At 46.4% G+C, this 20,177-nt stretch overlaps 1 protein-coding gene across 1 annotated transcript in view; it reads right to left on the bottom strand.

Moving 5' to 3' along the window:
* Positions 1–5,078: 5,078 nt before the first annotated feature.
* LOC311100883 (protein sidekick-2-like) overlaps positions 5,079–20,177 on the bottom strand; it is a gene marked incomplete at both ends in the record, with an annotated part of 352,877 nt that continues 337,778 nt past the window's right edge. The window contains one exon of the mRNA XM_084141877.1: positions 5,079–5,220. Within this exon, the coding sequence (XP_083998003.1) occupies positions 5,079–5,220 (142 nt within the window). The remainder of the gene's footprint in view (positions 5,221–20,177) is intronic.

Below are 20,177 nucleotides of genomic sequence, written 5' to 3'. Positions count from 1 at the left end.
GTCTCACGGTAGTTAACCGTTAATTAACATAAACATGTTTAGTATCTCCAGGCTTCCACACAGCCTTTGCAACATCTACATTTAAACAAGTATAATAAATCAATTACATATACACCATCACAATAAATCCATTATTTATTTTAGGCAGGTCTAAAGAAACATTATGATATGAAGAAAATGTATTTCAGAAGAACAGAATATGAGTTGGCCTACTGTATGTTATGTGGCTATGCTGACAACATATCCTTATAAGTCCCATGCCATTATTTTTTAGATCATATGATTTTATAGTAAGAAGAAGTATAATTGAACTGAGCTGAATAAAATAGAAAGGATATTTTTCCCATTCCGCAAGTACGCATATGAAGTGGCTATGTTCAGCATAAAAGTGATCATTTGAAACAGGTCCTATATGCTAGATTTAGAATGATTTGGCAACTTTAGTTGTGAATGATACAAACCTTAGAATGTCTTAGAAATCAAAACATATATGGGCTGCATGGATAGGCTATTGATGATTTGAGAAATTAGCAAAAAAAGCTTGCGCTCTGTTCCTTGCCTCAGGCTGCACAGCTGTTCTCTCATTAAGTGATCATATTTTCACCCATCAGACAATTCTCAATTTAATCTTGTCTTTACTAATATGTACAATTTGTTTCAATTTAGAATGGCCCATTATCAAATGGGCAGGAACAGGGGCAGGGTAAAAAATACATGTCATCTGCATGAATGGATGCTGTGCGCTTTCCTGCAGATGTTTTCAAATCAAATCAAATTGTATTTTATTTGTCACATACACGTGTTTAGCAGATGTTATAGCGGGTGTAGCGAAATGCTTGTGCTTCTAGCTCCGACAGTGCAGTAATATCTAACAATTTCACAACATATACCCAATACACACAAAAAAGTAAGGAATGGGATTTAAGAATATATACATATATGGACAAGCAATGACAAAGCGGCATGGACTAAGATACAGAAGAATATTATAGAATAGAATGCAGTATATACATATGAGATGAGTAGTGCAAGATATGTAAACATTATTAAAGTGACTAGTGTTCCATTTCTTAAAGTGGCCAGTGATTTCAATAGGCAGCAGCAGCCTCTAATGTGCTAGTGATGGCTATTTAACAGTCTGATGGCCTTGAGATAGAAGCTGTTTTTCATTCTCTCGGTCCCAGCTTTCATGCACCTGTACTGACCTCGCCTTCTGGATGATAGCGGGGTGAACAGGCAGTGGCTCGGGTGGTTGATGTCCTTGATGATCTTTTTGGCCTTCCTGTGACATCGGGTGCTGTAGGTGTCTTGGAGGGCGGGTAGTTTGCCCCCGGTAATGCGTTCGGCAGACCGCACCACCCTCTGGAGAGCCCTGCGGTTGTGGGTGGTGCAGTTGCCGTACCAGGCGGTGATACAGCCTGACAGGATGCTCTCAATTGTGCATCTGTAAAAGTTTGTGAGGGTCTTAGGTGATAAGCCACATTTCTTCAGCCTCCTGAGGTTGAAGAGGCTCTGTTGTGCCTTCTTCCCGTCGATGTGGATAGGGGGGGTGCACCCTCTGCTGTTTCCTGAAGTCCACGATCATCTCCTTTGTTTTGTTGATGTTGAGTGAGAGGTTATTTTCCTGGCACCACACTCCCAGAGCCCTCACCTCCTCCCTGTAGGCGGTCTCGTCATTGTTGGTAATCAAGCCTACTACTGTTGTGTCGTCTGCAAACTTGATGATTGAGTTGGAGGCGTGCTTGGCCACGCAGTCATGGGTGAACAGGGAGTACAGGAGGGGGCTGAGCATGCACCCTTGTGGGGCCCCAGTGTTGAGGATCAGCGAAGTGGAGATGTTGTTTCCTACATCCACCACCTGGGGGCGGCCCGTCAGGAAGTCCAGTACCCAGTTGCACAGGGCGGGGTTCAGACCCAGGGCCTCGAGCTTAATGATGAGCTTGGAGGGTACTATGGTGTTGAATGCTGAGTTATAGTCAATGAACAGCATTCTTACATAGGTATTCCTCTTGTCCAGATGGGATAGGGAAGTGTGCAGTGTGATAGCAATTGCATCGTCTGTGGATCTATTGGGGGAGTAAGCAAATTGAAGTGGGTCTAGGGTGACAGGTAAGGTAGAGGTGATATGATCCTTAACTAGTCTCTCAAAGCACTTCATGAGGACAGAGGTGAGTGCTACAGGGCGATAGTCATTTAGTTCAGTTACTTTTGCTTTCTTGGGTACAGGTTTTTTAATGATGACGGGTAGGCTACTTCAGTTTTATAGTGGAGCATGTGCTTAATATGAGCAGCTGAGAAATAAATATAAGAACACTAATTTCACTCCACGCATCAACCACTGTTTATTCCGCCCAAACTATGTATGCCATGGGCTTTCCAACCCTGTTCCTGCAGCTACCCAGTGCTTTATTTGAAAAACCAAGTGAAATCTGTTCGGGAACATCGTAACATGTTTTCGTAATGAAACACAGTATTTCATTAAACTGTTGACAGCCCGTCTGCGCGCTCGAGAAAGGAATAAAGGAGAGAGAGGAGGAGATGGAAACGCATGGTGGTGAGATATTCTGTATAGCTAAAGGTAATGTGTCACCCAATGAATAATGAAAATATAAAACAATCCCTATTACTAGGCTATTCAAAATCGTCCTGCACAATCAATGAACCAACTGCATCGGCTAGGGCTATACGTGCTTTCCCAGACGTGGATATACATTTTGGAGCACGGCATAAGGTAACCAGTCCATCCAGTATGCATAATAATACAGTCCACACTCAAAGGCGATTACTATAGGCTAGACCAATTATGTACCAAAGACATCTTAAATCAGTTTTGTTTTATGTTTTTCTACCATGCGCAATATGCCGTAGGCTATGTATTGTATAACGGCACAATTCAGGGTTTTATGCATATGTTTGTTTTGAACTAGTCATCACCATAGAAAGCGCTGTCCATTTCGTTGTGTTAGGCTTTGAAACATCTACAATGACCATGTTTTACACTCAGTTTTAGCCTGCTGTTGAATTTCTTTCTTCAAATTGATCATCACAGTGAGGCAGTAATATGGTCACCACAACAGCACTAAGTGTGTCTGTGTGTCTGTCTATGTGTGTGTTTTAGTGACAGAATAAGCTTCCCCTGTACACCTCCCTCCCTCCCTAGGATCAGTTGCATGTTGGTGGACCCCAGGGGATTAATGGTGTGTCAGGGCCTGAGAGAAACACACACCCACACACTCTGGCAAGGGCTATGTGTCCTTGTATGTCTATCTGGCTATACCTCTATCTGAACTAGCACCAGCCAAAGTCATTCCGCTACCTAAGAATATTAAAGCCCCCTTTACTGTTCTGTTCTGTCTGTCTGTCTGCCCTGTTCTGTCTGCTCTGTTCTGTTCTGTCTGTTCTGTTCTGTTCTGTTCTGACTGCTCTGCTCTGTTTTGTCTGCTCCGTTCTGTCTGCTCTATTCTGTCTGCTCTGCTCTGTTCTGTCTGCTCTGTTCTGTTCTGTTCTGTTCTGCCTGCTCTGTCTGGTCTGTCTGCCCCGTCTGTTCGTTTAGTTCTGTCTGCTCTGTTCTGTTCTGACTGCTCTGCTCTGTTCTGTCTGTTTTGTTCTTTCAGCTCTGTTCTGTCTGTTTTGTTCTTTCTGCTCTGCTCTGACTGCTCTGCTCTGTTCTGTCTGCTCCGTTCTGTCTGCTCTATTCTGTCTGCTCTGCTCTGTTCTGTCTGCTCTGATCTGTCTGCTCTGTTCTGTTCTATCTGTTCTGTCAGCTCTGGTCTGTCTGTTCTGTCTGTTTTAATCTGTCTGCTCTGTTCTGTCTGTCTGTCTGCCCTGTTCTGTCTGCTCTGATCTGTCTGCTCTGTTCTGGTCTGTCTGTTCTGTTCTGTCTGTTCTGTCTGCCCTGTCTGTCTGTTTTGTTCTGTCTGCTCTGTTCTGTCTACTCTGTTATGTCTGCTCTGTTCTGTTCTGTCTGTTCTGTTCTGTCTGCTCTGTTCTGTTCTGTTCGGTCTGCTCTTTTCTGTCTTCTCTGTCTGCCCTGTCTGTCTGTTTTGTTCTGTCTGCTCTGCTCTGTTCTGTTCTGTTCTGTCTGTTTTGTTCTGTCTGCTCTGTTCTGTCTACTCTGTTCTGTCTGTTAGGTTCTGTCTGCTTTGTTCTGTCTGTTCTGTTCTGTTCTGTCTGCTCTGTTCTGTCTGCTCTAATCTGTCTGCTCTGCTCTGTTCTGTCTGCTCTGTTCTTTTTTGAATGCTCTGTTCTGTCTGCTCTGTTCTGTGTGCTCTGTTCTGTTCTGTTCTATCTGTTCTGTTCTGTCTGCTCTGTTTTGTTCTGTCTGCTCTATTATGTTCTGATCTGTCTGCTCTGTCTGCTCTACTCTGTCTGCTCTGTTCTCTCTGCTCTGTTCTGTCTGCTCTGTTCTCTCTGCTCTGTTCTCTCTGCTCTGTTCTCTCTGCTCTGTTCTGTCTGCTATGTTCTCTCTGCTCTGTTCTCTCTGCTCTGCTCTGTTCTGTCTGCTCTGTTCTCTCTGCTCAGTTCTGTCTGCTCTGTTCTCTCTGCTCTGTTCTGTCTGCTCTGTTCTGTTCTGTCTATTCTGTTCTGTCTGTCTGTCTGTTCTGATCCCTCATCTCATCAGCTAGCTCTACTCCTCTGAGATCTATTTTCTGGGTCTGAGTTCTGTTCTAATCAACTCTCCCCCTGCACTGTGCCATAAGCCATGTCTGCTTCCTCTATAATCAAGTCTAATACCTTGAACTGCACCTGCCTGCTTTTGATTCTCTCTCAAAGTGGAGTCTGCTCTGCTGCTGCTGGGCCATAGTGTCTGTGTCTGGATGTGTATGTGTGTGTAGGTGTCTGTGGTCGTTCATATAATCAACTCTTCACCAGACAGCAGCTGCTTCCTTCGCTTGTCTTATACAGTATAATCAACTCTATCTGCCTGCTGCCAAGTGTATGTGTGTATGCATGCGTGCGTGCATCCTTGTGTGTGTGTGTGCATTCGGTGCACGTGTGCATTTGTGCATGCGTGTGGTCCATGTGTGTATGTGCAAGCCTTCATTCGTGTGTGCATATCTCTCCATATGGCTTCACAGCTACTCACTGTCAACAGACAGGGTGATGGGCTGGCTGGTCTTGTTTTCCCCGTTCTTGTCGTTGACCGCCTGTACGTAGTAGCGTCCAGCATCAGGGGCCACCGTGGACAGGATGACCAGAGTGTTGTCCAGGGTAATGGCTCTGAGGAACACAGAGAGACACGGTCAGTCACTACACTGCTAAGAACACCACACAGAAAAACCCTCCGTAGGCTATCTGTGTGCAGGGTTTTGCTCCTGCCCAGCACAATCTGCATTATTGAGATCCTTTCACTAATTTCTCCTGGACCCCCCCCCCCCCCACACACACACTTCACATTGTAAAATATCCCCAGGAATGAATGTCCTCCGGGTATAGAACTGAATAAGATCCCAGTCGTCCTGTTGTATTCCTGTTGTGAGTGCCAGCTCCTCCCCTGCTCCTGCCCCTCCCACCCTGTGCTGTGCTGACCAGTGGAGTGAGACCTAGAGCTCCTCTCCCTGTAGTCTACCAATTATAGCCCCACCTCTGTTTACAATCAATGTTTGCTTATTATCAGCACCTGTTCACCAATTTGGAGCTGGATTGAATGTTTCGACACGTTGCCACCGACCCCCTCTCCCTCTCGCCCTCCCTCTCCCTCTCGCCCCCCCTCTCCCTCTCGCCCCCCCTCTCCCTCTCGCCCCCCCTCTCCCTCTCGTCCCCCCTCTCCCTCTCGTCCTCCCTCTCCCTCCGTTTCTCTCTCTCTCTCCTCCAGGAGACAGCATACTAATGTGAACGCACCTCGCCCCTGATGGAATACAAACCACCACCAACACTCTGAGGATCATACAGTACACACACATCCTACTTTACAATCAGTGCAACAGAAAGGAAATGTAGGATACAAATTAACAAATAAAGTGCATACACAATTAAAGATAAATACAAACACATACACTATTTATACAAAAGTATGGGATACCCATTCAAATTAGTGGATTCGGCTATTTCAGCTACACCCGTTGCTGACAGGTGTACAGTATAACATCGAGTACACAGCCATGCAATCTCCATAGAAAACATTGGCAGTAGAATGGTCTTCCTGAAGAGCTCAGTGACTTTCAACGTGGCACCGTCATGGAATGCCACCTTTCCAAGAAGTCACATTTCTGCCCTGTTAGAGCTGCCCCGGTCAACTGCAAGTGCTGTTATTGTGAAGTGGAAACTTCTAGGAGCAACAATGGCTCAGCTACAAAGTGGTAGGCCACACAAGATCACAGAACGGGACTGCGCGTAGCACGTAAAAATCGTCTGTCCTCGGTTGCAACACTCACTACCGAATTGCAAACTGCCTCTGGAAGCAAAGTCAGCACAAGAACTGTTCGTCGGGAGCTTCATGAAATGGATTTCCATGGCCGAGCAGCCACACACAAGCCTAAGATCACCATGCGCAATGCCAAAAGTCGGCTGGAGTGGTGTAGAGCTCGCCGCCATTGGACTCTGGAGCAGTGGAAACGCGTTCTCTAGAGTGATTAATCACGCTTCACTATCTGGTAGTCCGATGGACGAATCTGGGTTTGGCGGATGCCAGGAGAACGCTACCTGCCCCTATGCATAGTGCCAACTGTAAAGTTTGGCGGAGGAGGAATAATGGGGCTGTTTTTCATGGTTCGGGCTAGGCCCCTTAGTTCCAGTGAAGGGAAATCTTAATGCTACAGCAATAAATTACATTCTAGATGATTCTGTGCTTCCAACTTTGTGGCAACAGTTTAGGGAAGGCCCTTTTCTGTTTCAGCATTACAATGCCCCCGTGCACAAATCGAGGTCCATACAGAAATGGTTTGTCGAGATCGGTGTGGAAGAACTTGTCTTCTCTGCACAGAGCCCTGACCTCAACCCCATCGAACACCTTTGGGATTAATTGGAACGCAGACTGCGAGCCAGGCCTAATCGCCCAACATCAGTGCCCGACCTCACTAATGCGCTTGTAGCTGAATGGAAGCAAGTCCCCACAGCAATGTTCCAACATCTAGTGGAAAGCCTTCCCAGAAGAGTGGAGGCTGTTATAGCAGCAAAGGGGGGACCAACTCCATATTAATGCACATGATTTTGGAATGAGATGTTCAACAAATGGAAGTCTAGGAGACTTAACGAGTATGCACTTGGCAACCAGCAGCAGCAGTAAGAGGTTGTTGTGATTAATGGTGGGTTGTACAGTGCCTTGCAAAAGTATTCATCCCCCTTGCCATTTTTCCTATTTTGTTGCATTATAACCTGTAATTGAAATTGATTTTTATTTGGATTTCATGTAATGGACATACACAAAATTGTCCAAATTGGCGAAGTGAAATGAAAGAAATAACTAGTTTTAAGAAATTCGAAAATATAAATAACGGAAAAGTGGTGCGTGCATATGTATCCACCCCCTTTGCTATGAAGACCCTAAATAAGATCTGGTGCAACCAATTACCTTCAGAAGTCACATAATTAGTTAAATAAAGTCCACCTGTGTGCAATCTAAGTGTCACATGATCTGTCACATGATCTCAGTATATATACACCTGTTCTGAAAGGCCTCAGAGTCTGCAACACCAATAAGCAAGGGGCACCACCAAGCAAGCAGCACCATGAAGACCAAGGAGCTCTCCAAACAGGTCATGGACAAAGTTGTGGAGAAGTATAGATCAGGGTTGGGTTATAAAGAAATATCCGAAACTTTGAACATCCCACGGAGCACCATTACATCCATTATTAGAAAATGGAAAGAATATGGCACCACAACAAACCTGCCAAGAGAGAACCGCCCACAAAAACCCACGGACCAGGCAAGGAGGGCATTAATCAGAGAGGCAACAAAGAGACCAAAGATAACCCTGAAGGAGCTGCAAAGCTCCACAGCGGAGATTGGAGTATCTGTGGGGAATTATGCACACTCAAGTTTTCTGTTTATTTGTCTTATTTCTTGTTGTTCTAAAACATATTTTCCATCTTCAAAGTGGTAGGCATGTTGTGTAAATCAAATGATACAACCCCCCAAAATAATCCATTTTAATTCCAGGTGTAAGGCAACAAAATAGGAAAAATACCAAGGGGGGTGAACAGAGAACAGAGCTCCGGGCAGCTGAGCGGAAATGGAAGAAAACTAGACTCCCTGCCGACCTGGCATCTTTTCACTCCCTCCTCTCTACATTTTCTTCATCTGTTTCTGCTGCTAAGGCCACTTTCTACCACTCTAAATTCCAAGCATCTGCCTCTAACCCTAGGAATCTCTATGCCACATTCTCCTCCCTGCTGAATCCCCCCCCCCCCCCTCTCTGTGGATGACTTCGTCAACCACTTTGAAAAGAAGGTTGACGACATCCGATCCTCGTTTGTTAAGTCTAATGACACTGCTGGTCCTGCTCACACTGCCCTACCCTATGCTTTGACTTCTTTCTCCCCTCTCTCTCCAGATAAAATCTCGCGACTTGTGACTGCAGGCCGCCCAACAACCTGCCCGCTTGACCCCATCCCCTCCTCTCTTCTCCAGACCATCTCCGGTGACCTTCTCCCCTACCTCACCTCGCTGATCAACTCATCCCTGACCGCTGGCTATGTCCCTTCCGTCTTCAAGAGAGCGAGAGTTGCACCCCTTCTCAAAAAACCAACACTCGATCCCTCTGATGTCAACAACTACAGACCAGTATCCCTTCTTTCTTTTCTTTCCAAAACTATTGAGCGTGCAGTCTTTAGCCAACTCTCTTGCTATCTCTCTCAGAATGACCTTCTTGATCCAAACCAGTCAGGTTTCAGGACTGGTCATTCAACTGAGACTGCTCTTCTCTGTGTCACAGAGGCTCTCCGCACTGCTAAAGCTAACTCTCTCTCCTCTGCTCTTGTCCTTCTAGACCTGTCTGCTGCCTTTGATACTGTGAACCATCAGATCCTCCTCTCCACCCTCTCCGAGCTGGGCATCTCCGGCGCGGCTCACTCTTGGATTGCGTCCTACCTGACCGGTCGCTCCTACCAAGTGGCGTGGCGAGAAGCTGTCTCCGCACCACGTGCTCTCACCACTGGTGTCCCCCAGGGCTCAGTTCTAGGCCCTCTCCTATTCTCGCTATACACCAAGTCACTTGGCTCTGTCATATCCTCACATGGCCTCTCCTATCATTGCTACGCTGACGATACACAACTAATCTTCTCCTTTTCCCCTTCTGATAACCAGGTGGCGAATCACATCTCTGCATGTCTGGCAGACATATCAGTATGGATGACGGATCACCACCTCAAGCTGAACCTTGGCAAGACGGAGCTGCTCTTCCTCCCGGGGAAGGACTGCCCGTTCCAAGATCTCGCCATCACGGTTGACAACTCCGTTGTGTCCTCCTCCCAGAGTGCGAAGAGCCTTGGCGTGACCCTGGACAACACCCTGTCGTTCTCCGCTAACATCAAGGCGGTGACCCGATCCTGCAGGTTCATGCTCTACAACATTCGGAGAGTACGACCCTGCCTTACACAGGAAGCGGCACAGGTCCTAATCCAGGCACTTGTCATCTCCCGTCTGGATTACTGCAACTCGCTGTTGGCTGGGCTCCCTGCCTGTGCCATTAAACCCCTACTACTCATCCAGAATGCCGCAGCCCGTCTGGTGTTCAACCTTCCCAAGTTCTCTCACGTCACCCCGCTCCTCCGCACACTCCACTGGCTTCCAGTTTAAGCTCGCATCTGTTACAAGACCATGGTGCTTGCCTATGGAGCCGTGAGGGGAACGGCACCTCCGTACCTTCAGGCTCTGATCAGTCCCTACACCCAAACGAGGGCACTGCGTTCATCCACCTCTGGCCTGCTGGCTCCCCTTCCTCTGCGGAAGCATAGTTCCCGCTCAGCCCAGTCAAAACTGTTCGCTGCTCTGGCACCCAAATGGTGGAACAAGCTCCCTCACGACGCCAGGACAGCGGAGTCACTCACCACCTTCCGGATACATTTGAAACCCCACCTCTTTAAGGAATACCTGGGATAGGATAAAGTAATCCTTCTACCCCCCCCCCCCCAAAAAAAAAATAAAAAATAAAGTAAAGTGGTTATAGGGTGAATGCACCAATTTGTAAGTCGCTCTGGATAAGAGCGTCTGCTAAATGACGTAAATGTAAATGTAAATGTACTTTCGCAAGCCACTGTAAATAAGTGGCTCGGCTGTGTGTCACGGACGGTATGTTCATCACCCCCCCACCCTCCCCCACACATACACTGAGTTTAGATACCATCTATGTGAATTCAGTTAGCAGAGACCAAGTCTTGTTTATCAGCCATTAGGGTTCTGGGTCATTCTTGAATTGTGGTGGCATTTGCATCCCTCACCTTTGCAACCATAAAAACACTTTAAGATGACAAATAGATACACATCATACATGTTTTTGTGTATATTGAACTGTTTATAACAGTGACAAAACATAATGCAAATCCTTTATACTGCAAAACTATGCATTGTTTAAAGTAATTAGTGTAAGCAAATTGGCTTATCCCAGTAGTGATGAGTAGAGTTGCAGTGACATGTTTTGGGGATTTAGAGATATGTCTATGATTTTGAATGCTAGAAAGTAAAGAACATTATTGAATACATTGTATAGATCAACAAAAACAAATAAGGCTATTAAAATAGTTTTCTTTTTTACATATATAATATGTTTTATGTCATTGGTGTTACCGTCTTGAAAATCACTCATTGCAAAGATATACAAGGATCTTGATGTCACGCCCTGGCTCTGGGGACTCTTATATGTTGAGCCAGGGTGTGTAGGTTTCATTGTTTAGTTTTCTAGTTTTGTGTTCTAGTTCGTGTATTTCTATGTTGGCCAGGGTGGTTCCCAATCAGAGGCAGCTGTAGCTTGTTGTCTCTGATTGGGGACCATACTTATTGTGGGATCTTGTTCCGGAAGGTTTGTGTTCAACCCAGGACTTCACGTATCGTTTGTTTTGGTTCTTGTTGTGTACTGAAATAAAAGAATGTACGCATATCACGCTGCGCCTTGGTCCGCTTTTCATAACGATCGTGACACTTGAGCATTCCCTCCAGTGGCAAACTGCCTACATTAAATAAAACTAATAGCTAATCACACCTTTTTAGTATGCAATACAGGATTCCATTGATCATTTGGTGTGTCGAAATACAAAGTGTCATTGGTGTTACTCAATTTAAATTAAGGGAAATTACATTGTGAGCAAAATGATTAATCATATCAGTTTAGTAAACATTTTTTAAATAATGAATGACCTTAGATTTGTCATTGGTGTTACTTTTCCTACAGCTGGCACAATGTTATCGTAATGGTAAAAAACCATATTTAAAGTAATTAAGCTGCTACAATATATTAGTTGATTTAGAATCGGAAAATGTACCCAAACAGATTTTTTTTACAAATCCTGAAAAATGAAATAATTATTTTCCAAAATGCCATGCTCAAAAGTCACTGCAATTCAAGAACGACCCTTCTATAAGTAGGATGGCTAAAGAGCCCTGCTCCTGCTAGACTGCTATTCTATAACAAGCAGCCAGGCCAGGGTCACTAACGAGAACACAGCCAAACAACAAGAATAGAAAAACCCAACAATGACAAGCAGACACAATGGGAGACCAACTGACTGATACACTGCTGCTGTGCATGTGTGTGTGTATATTTGTGTGTGTATCTGAGCGGAACCACTTATAAAAACACACATTATCTCTCCACTGCTGCATGTGGAAAACGATCCATTGGCCCCCAGTAGAGGAAAGAGATCGAGGTGATGGAAGGAAGCGTCAGGGTGTTATTGGTGCTGTATACCTATTCTTTAGGTTTATGCCTGACTATATCCACGGTTAATATTTAATACTACCATCCTAGCTCATCGCTGTTGAGACACATCCCGGACTGACACCTTGGAGAGGAATTATGGATTCCCGTAGGGAAGGGGATGGAGCGGAACTGTCCGGAGCTTTTAATGAATTCCAGGTGATTCCCGGGACCTTTCCAAAACAGAGACATTTACATTTACATTTACGTCATTTAGCAGACGCTCTTATCCAGAGCGACTTACAAATTGGTGCATTCACCTTATAGCCATTAAGGGGGTAGAAGGATTGCTTTATCCTATCCCAGGTATTCCTTAAAGAGGTGGGGTTTCAAATGTCTCCGGAAGGTGGTGAGTGACTCCGCTGTCCTGGCGTCGTGAGGGAGCTTGTTCCACCATTGGGGTGCCAGAGCAGCGAACAGTTTTGACTGGGCTGAGCGGGAACTGTGCTTCAGCAGAGGTAGGGGAGCCAGCAGGCCAGAGGTGGATGAACGCAATGCCCTCGTTTGGGTGTAGGGACTGATCAGAGCCTGAAGGTATGGAGGTGCCGTTCCCCTCACATCTCCGTAGGCAAGCACCATGGTCTTGTAGCAGATAAAAGCTTCAACTGGAAGCCATTGGAGTGTGCGGAGGAGCGGGGTGACGTGAGAGAACTTGGGAAGGTTGAACACCAGACGGGCTGCGGCATTCTGGATGAGTTGTAGGGGTTTAATGGCACAGGCAGGGAGCCCAGTCAACAGCGAGTTGCAGTAATCCAGACGGGAGATTACAAGTGCCTGGATTAGGACCTGTGCCGCTTCCTGTGTAAGGCAGGGTCGTACTCTCCGAATGTTGTAGAACATGAACCTACAGGATCGGGTCACCGCCTTGATGTTAGCGGAGAACGACAGGGTGTTGTCCAGGGTCACGCCAAGGCTCTTCGCACTCTGGGAGGAGGACACAACGGAGTTGTCAACCGTGATGGCGAGATCATGGAACGGGCAGTCCTTCCCCGGGAGGAAGAGCAGCTCCGTCTTGCCAAGGTTCAGCTTGAGGTGGTGATCCGTCATCCATACTGATATGTCTGCCAGACATGCGATTCGCCACCTGGTTATCAGAAGGGGGAAAGGAGAAGATTAGTTGTGTGTCGTCTGCGTAGCAATGATAGGAGAGGCCATGTGAGGATATGACAGAGCCAAGTGACTTGGTGTATAGCGAGAATAGAAGAGGGCCTAGAACTGAGCCCTGGGGGACACCAGTGGTGAGAGCACGTGGTGTGGAGACAGCTTCTCGCCACGCCACATGGTAGGAGCGACCGGTCAGGTAGGACGCAATCCAAGAGTGAGCCGCGCCGGAGATGCCCAACTTGGAGAGGGTGGAGAGGAGGATCTGATGGTTCACAGTATCAAAGGCAGCAGACAGGTCTAGAAGGACAAGAGCAGAGGAGAGTGAGTTAGCTTTAGCAGTGCGGAGAGCCTCCATGACACAGAGAAGAGCAGTCTCAGTTGAATGGCCAGTCTTGAAACCTAACTGGTTTGGATCAAGAAGGTCATTCTGAGAGAGATAGCAAGAGAGTTGGCTAAAGACGGCACGCTCAATAGTTTTGGAGAGAAAAGAAAGAAGGGATACTGGTCTGTAGTTGTTGACATCAGAGGGATCGAGTGTTGGTGTTTTGAGAAGTGGTGCAACTCTCGCTCTCTTGAAGACGGAAGGGACATAGCCAGCGGTCAAGGATGAGTTGATCAGCGAGGTGAGGTAAGGGAGAAGGTCACCGGAGATGGTCTGGAGAAGAGAGGAGGGGATAGGGTCAAGCGGGCAGGTTGTTGGGTGGCCAGCCGTTACAAGTAGCAAGATTTTATCTGGAGAGAGAGGGGAGAAAGAAGTCAAAGCATAGGGTAGGGCAGTGTGAGCAGGACCAGCAGTGTCATTTGACTTAACAAACGAGGATCGGATGTCGTCAACCTTCTTTTCAAAATGGTTGACGAAGTCATCCACAGAGAGGGCGGAGGGGGGGGAGGAGGATTCAGCAGGGAGGAGAAGGTGGCAAAGAGCTTCCTAGGGTTAGAGGCAGATGCTTGGAATTTAGAGTGGTAGAAAGTGGCCTTAGCAGCAGAAACAGATGAAGAAAATTTAGAGAGGAGGGAGTGAAAAGATGCCAGGTCGGCAGGGAGTCTAGTTTTCTTCCATTTCCGCTCAGCTGCCCGGAGCCCTGTTCTGTGAGCTCGCAATGAGTGGAGGGGAGGACCGAGCCGGCCGGGAGGATAGGGGACATAGAGAGTCAAAGGATGCAGAAAGGGAGGAGAGGAGGGTTGAGGAGGCAGAATCAGGAGATTGGAGGGAGAAGGATTGAGCAGAGGGAAGAGATGATAGGATGGAAGAGGAGAGAGTAGCGGGAGAGAGAGAGCGAAGGTTGCAACGGCACATTACCATCTGAGTAGGGGCAGAGTGAGTAGTGTTGGAGGAGAGCGAGAGAGAAAAGGATACAAAGTAGTGGTCGGAGACATGGAGGGGAGTTGCAGTGAGATTAGTAGAAGAACAGCATCTAGTAAAGATGAGGTCAAGCGTATTGCCTGCCTTGTGAGTAGGGGGGGACGGTGAGAGGGTGAGGTCAAAAGAGGAGAGGAGTGGAAAGAAGGAGGCAGAGAGAAATGAGTCAAAGGTAGACGTATGGAGGTTGAAGTCCCCCAGAACTGTGAGGGGTGAGCCATCCTCAGGAAAGGAACTTATCAAGGCGTCAAGCTCATTGATGAACTCTCCAAGGGAACCTGGAGGGCGATAGATGACAAGGATATTAAGCTTAAATGGGCTAGTGACTGTGACAGCATGGAATTCAAATGAGGAGATAGACAGATGGGTCAGGGGAAAAATAGAGAATGTCCACTTGGGAGAGATGAGGATTCCTGTGCCACCACCCCGCTGACCAGATGCTCTCGGGGTATGCGAGAACACATGGTCAGACGAGGAGAGAGCAGTAGGAGTAGCAGTGTTTTTAGTGGTAATCCATGTTTCCGTCAGCGCCAAGAAGTCGAGGGACTGGAGGGTAGCATAGGCTGAGATGTACTCTGCCTTGTTGGCAGCAGAACGGCAGTTCCAGAGGCTGCCTGAGACCTGGAACTCCACGTGGGTGGTGCGTGCAGGGACCACCAGGTTAGAGAGGCAGCAGCCACGCGGTGTGAGGCGTTTGTATAGCCTGTGCGGAGAGGAGAGAACAGGGATAGACAGAGGCATAGTTGACAGGCTGCAGAAAATGGCTACAATAATGCAAAGGAGATCGGAATGAAATGAACTAAACATCTGGGAAAGGAGAGAGCGGGGCCTCCCTCACCACAACACCCAAATATAACTCTCCCAACTTCCACCTCAGAAACTATAATTGTTGTAAACTACAGCGGTTCAATGTTTTCTAGGAATAGACTAACTTAGTTTATTCAGCTAGCTAACTAGGTACAGTATTCTTCCGTGAAAATCGTCCAGGGCACCTAGTCATAAGACGCCACAGCCAGCTAGCATGCCGGACTCCAACAACACGGTTTAGCACCAATACTCGGCCACAATAATAATAATAATAATATGCCATTTAGCAGACGCTTTTATCCAAAGCGACTTACAGTCACAAACCACCAGTGTGTCAACACGCCAAGCAGATCGTTCGTGTCCGTGTCTAACGTTGTGGGTTAGTCCCGACAGCTTGAGCGAGTCCGTCGTCAACTTATTCAGCCAGTTAGTTAGCTAGAATAGTTAGCATACTAGCTAGCCATTGCTTTCAGACAAAGAAGAAACCCCTCCTTTCACGGCACGAACGCACAGAGAGAGCCAAACTAACGTTAACTTTTCACCCATGTCCCGAATTCCTTGAATGACTCTGGCTACCAATATGTAAAAACAAAACACAAATGTAGGTTATGACTTACCCCTAGCAGTTACTGTTAGCTAGCCAAGTGCAAAGCTAGCCACTGAATTGATTCAGCCAGTTCGCGTCTGTTCGCTAGGTCGTTCCAGCTATTGTTTACTAGTTGCTATCCAGGTAGCAACAAGCTAGCTAAATTTCAAGCACAGTAGCCACTTACTACCTAACGTTAACGGTTCAGACAATGAGGTTAGAAAACAGCTGAATGGTAGGCAATTATTGTATGTAATTATTGTAGGCAGCCAGCTGGCGTAATTACAGGCACTCTCAGGAGTGAAACAACTATACTGTTGCTAACAGTTGCCAGTAGCTACCCTCCAGGTAGTGGGTTAGCCAGCTAGCTTCGTGCTTCACCGGGCTCAGCCTGAATAAAATACTAACCTACAATAATTACATGCAACAACCCACGATAACTACCTACAATACCTAACTACAATCTAAATACATAGTTTAAGCCTTACTCGACAAAGCCCAAACTATGTATAAAGCCAAGCTTACCCGACGACCTCACCCGACAACCTCCTCCTGCAAGCCCAGAAGAGGAGAGATAGTTAGCTAGTAGAATCTAGTAGAACAGCCATCGAACTGGTAATTACTCTATCATCACTGAGTTCTGACTTCTCCCACATGCTGAACTTTGACGTCAACTACTAAGGAAATTACCTCGATATCAACATTTTCGGCAGTTAAATGCAACAACAAAACATTAATTATTAAAAGTCATCTATTAATATGGATTTTGAACACTATAAATGTTTTACATGTATGATAGCTGTGCTTTTAGTTTATGGTGAGAGACAGTGTGTAACGATGCCTGTAGCTTATAAGATAAGAAACTGGCTATGGATGAATATAGTGAGTATAGTGAGTAGATATTCACTGTATTAACAGGCACTACTATATAATGCAGCCCATCATCCACATTGTGTACCTGAATACTACATACACTTAAGCAATAAGGTGTGGTATATGGCCAATATACCACAGCTAAGGGCTGTTCTTACGCATGACGCAACGCCGTGGTATATTGGCCATACAGTGGGGAAAAAAGGTATTTAGTCAGCCACCAATTGTGCAAGTTCTCCCACTTAAAAATATGAGAGAGGCCTGTAATTTTCATCATAGGTACACGTCAACTATGACAGACAAAATGAGAATTTTTTTTCAAGAAAATCACATTGTAGGATTTTTTATGAATTTATTAGCAAATTATGGTGGAAAATAAGTATTTGGTCAATAACAAAAGTTTCTCAATACTTTGTTATATACCCTTTGATGGCAATGACACAGGTCAAACGTTTTCTGTAAGTGTTCACAAGGTTTTCACACACTGTTGCTGGTATTTTGGCCCATTCCTCCATGCAGAATATCCTCTAGAGCAGTGATGTTTTGGGGCTGTCGCTGGGCAACACGGACTTTCAACTCCCTCCAAAGATTTTCTATGGGGTTGAGATCTGGAGACTGGCTAGGCCACTCCAGGACCTTGAAATGCTTCTTACGAAGCCACTCCTTCATTGCCCGGGCGGTGTGTTTGGGATCATTGTCATGCTGAAAGACCCAGCCACGTTTCATCTTCAATGCCTTTGCTGATGGAAGGAGGTTTTCACTCAAAATCTCACGATACATGGCCCCATTCATTCTTTCCTTTACACGGATCAGTCGTCCTGGTCCCTTTGCAGAAAAACAGCCCCAAAGCATGATGTTTCCACCCCCATGCTTCACAGTAGGTATGGTGTTCTTATGATGCAACTCAGCATTCTTTGTCCTCCAAACACGACGAGTTGAGTTTTTACAAAAAAGTTATATTTTGGTTTCATCTGACCATATTACATTCTCCCAATCCTCTTCTGGATCATCCAAATGCACTCTAGCAAACTTCAGACGGGCCTGGACATGTACTGGCTTAAGCAGGGGGACACGTCTGGCACTGCAGGATTTGAGTCCCTGGCGGCATAGTGTGTTACTGATGGTAGGCTTTGTTACTTTGGTCCCAGTTCTCTGCAGGTCATTCACTAGGTCCCCCCGTGTTGGTTCTGGGATTTTTGCTCACCGTTCTTGTGATCATTTTGACCCCACGGGGTGAGATCTTGCATGGAGCCCCAGATCGAGGGAGATTATCAGTGGTCTTGTATGTCTTCCATTTCCTAATAATTGCTCCCACAGTTGATTTCTTCAAACCAAGCTGCTTACCTATTGCAGATTCAGTCTTCCCAGCCTGGTGCAGGTCTACAATTTTGTTTCTGGTGTCCTTTGACAGCTCTTTGGTCTTGGCAATAGTGGAGTTTGGAGTGTGACTGTTTGAGGTTGTGGACAGGTGTCTTTTATACTGATAACAAGTTCAAACAGGTGCCATTAATACAGGTAACGAGTGGAGGACAGAGGAGACTCTTAAAGAAGAAGTTACAGGTCTGTGAGAGCCAGAAATCTTGCTTGTTTGTAGGTGACCAAATACTTATTTTCCACCATAATTTGCAAATAAACTCAGTGCTCTGGTCAAAAGTAGTGCACTATGTAGGGAATAGGGTGCTATTTGGGATGCAAAACTGTGAAAGCAGTAGGAGGAATTATCTGCCATTTCTACATCAAGATGTAGGCCGAAGGAAAGAGAGCAAGAGTGGAAGAATCTAAGAGTTGTTCTACTGCTGCTTCTTCAAGGTGATTTAGTAAAGTATGACCTTCTATCCTTTCTTCCCCTTCTCTCTCTCTCTCTCTCTCTCTCTCTCTCTCTCTCTCTCTCTCTCTCTCTCTCACTCTCGCTCTCTCCCTTTCTCTCTCTCTCTCTCTCTCTCTCTCTCTCGCTCTCTCCCTTTTTTTCTCTCTCTCTCTCTGTTGGCAGTGTTGTGAGCTGTCAGGAGCTCTGTGGTAATGATGGTTTAGCTCTCTCTCTCTCTCTCCCCTCTCTCTCTCTCTCTCTCTCTCTCTCTCTCTCTATTCCTCCCTCTCTCTCTCTCTCTCCCTCCCTCCCCCCCCCCTCTCTCTCTTCTCTTCTCTTCTCTCTCTCTCTCTTCTTTCTCTCTCTCTCTCTCTCTCTCTCTCTCTCTCTCTCTCTCTCTCTCTCTCTCTCTCTCTCTCTACCTTCTACATCTTTAAAATGTTGATTGTTTCCTTTGATTTGTGCTTTGATTTAACCCACATTTGCATTGTTATTTCACTGTAAGAGTCTGCCGGGAGGCTGCAAGGCAGAAGGCTGGACAGCAGGCAGCATCTCTGATATATTTTGGCCACTTGTAGCAGGAGCCCAGCCTGGCTGTGCTGTGCTGGGGCCTGGAGGCGTCATGTATCTCTATTTGTAATTATTGCCCATCTAGTGTTCATTTTTGTATTTGATGCCATGGGGAGGAAAGTGATTGACAGCTAACACTGATCATGATTCTGTACAGCTCCCATCAATATTGGTGTGTGTCCATGCGTGTGTGCTTGCACGTGTGTGTAGTCTTGTGTGTGTGTGTGTGTGTGTGTGTGTGTGTGTGTGTGTGTGTGTGTGTGTGTAAAACGCTGTTGACATAGTGTGACAGATTCCAGACTACTCTGAGACACAATGGAAGAGTGTAATGTCTAGCTCCCTCCCTCAACACCCACCTCAGACCTCCATTACTTACAGACAAATAGCCGTGGCCGGGGCCAGCCTCTGCCAGACTCCCCAAGGAGAGAGAGGGCTGAGGGGTCAGGGGGGATCAAGCGGCAGGCCTGAGCCAGAGCCGACACCCTGCCTTCCACCGCTCCACAACACATCGCTCTAATGAAACACTACTGCTCCAGAGTGGATGGAGGGAGGGAGGGAGGGAGGGAGAGAGGAGAGAGATGGAGGAGAGGAGGGAGGCTGTTGCTCATAAAAACAGCCACTTACTTGTCTTAGTGGGAGCGTGCTCTCATGATTTGTAGCTGGCTGCTTGACTTTCCACTCCCTACTGCTAACCGTTAACCAAATTATTTTCAGAAGTATGGTTTTGAGTATTCATAGCATAAGTAATAGATATACATCCATTTTTACATCTCTTGATGTACTGCCTGAGAGTTGGACACAGCGCCTTGGCCAGATCAGTCAGATTCCTCTATATCCTTGAGAATGTGACATCCACGTCAGAGTTTGGTGAAAATCTAAGATGCAGCAGCATCCTGAACATTAGCAGCCTCCTCACACCTACAGTACTCCACTAGGACCTGTTTCTCCTTGAGCCTTTCTATTGACCAGTGCGTGAGTCCAGCCAGGTCAACTAAGACTAATCCTACACATGCACACACACACACACACACACACACACACACACACACACACACACACACACACACACACACCAACCACAGTGAGTAATGGAGAATCAATATTAGACTGACAGGAGGTGGATGCCTCAGGCAGACCCATTAATTGACCACTCTCTCTAAGCAGCAGATTACACTGGTAATTGCACAGCGGGTGTCAGCAAAGCATCGTTGTTCCTCCTCA

Source organism: Coregonus lavaretus, assembly GCF_964263955.1.
Source record: "Coregonus lavaretus genome assembly, chromosome: 25".
NCBI classification, from domain to species: Eukaryota; Metazoa; Chordata; class Actinopteri; order Salmoniformes; family Salmonidae; genus Coregonus; species Coregonus lavaretus.
The sequence above is the reverse complement of the archived record's forward strand: the minus strand, read 5'-3'. Positions and strand labels throughout refer to the sequence as shown.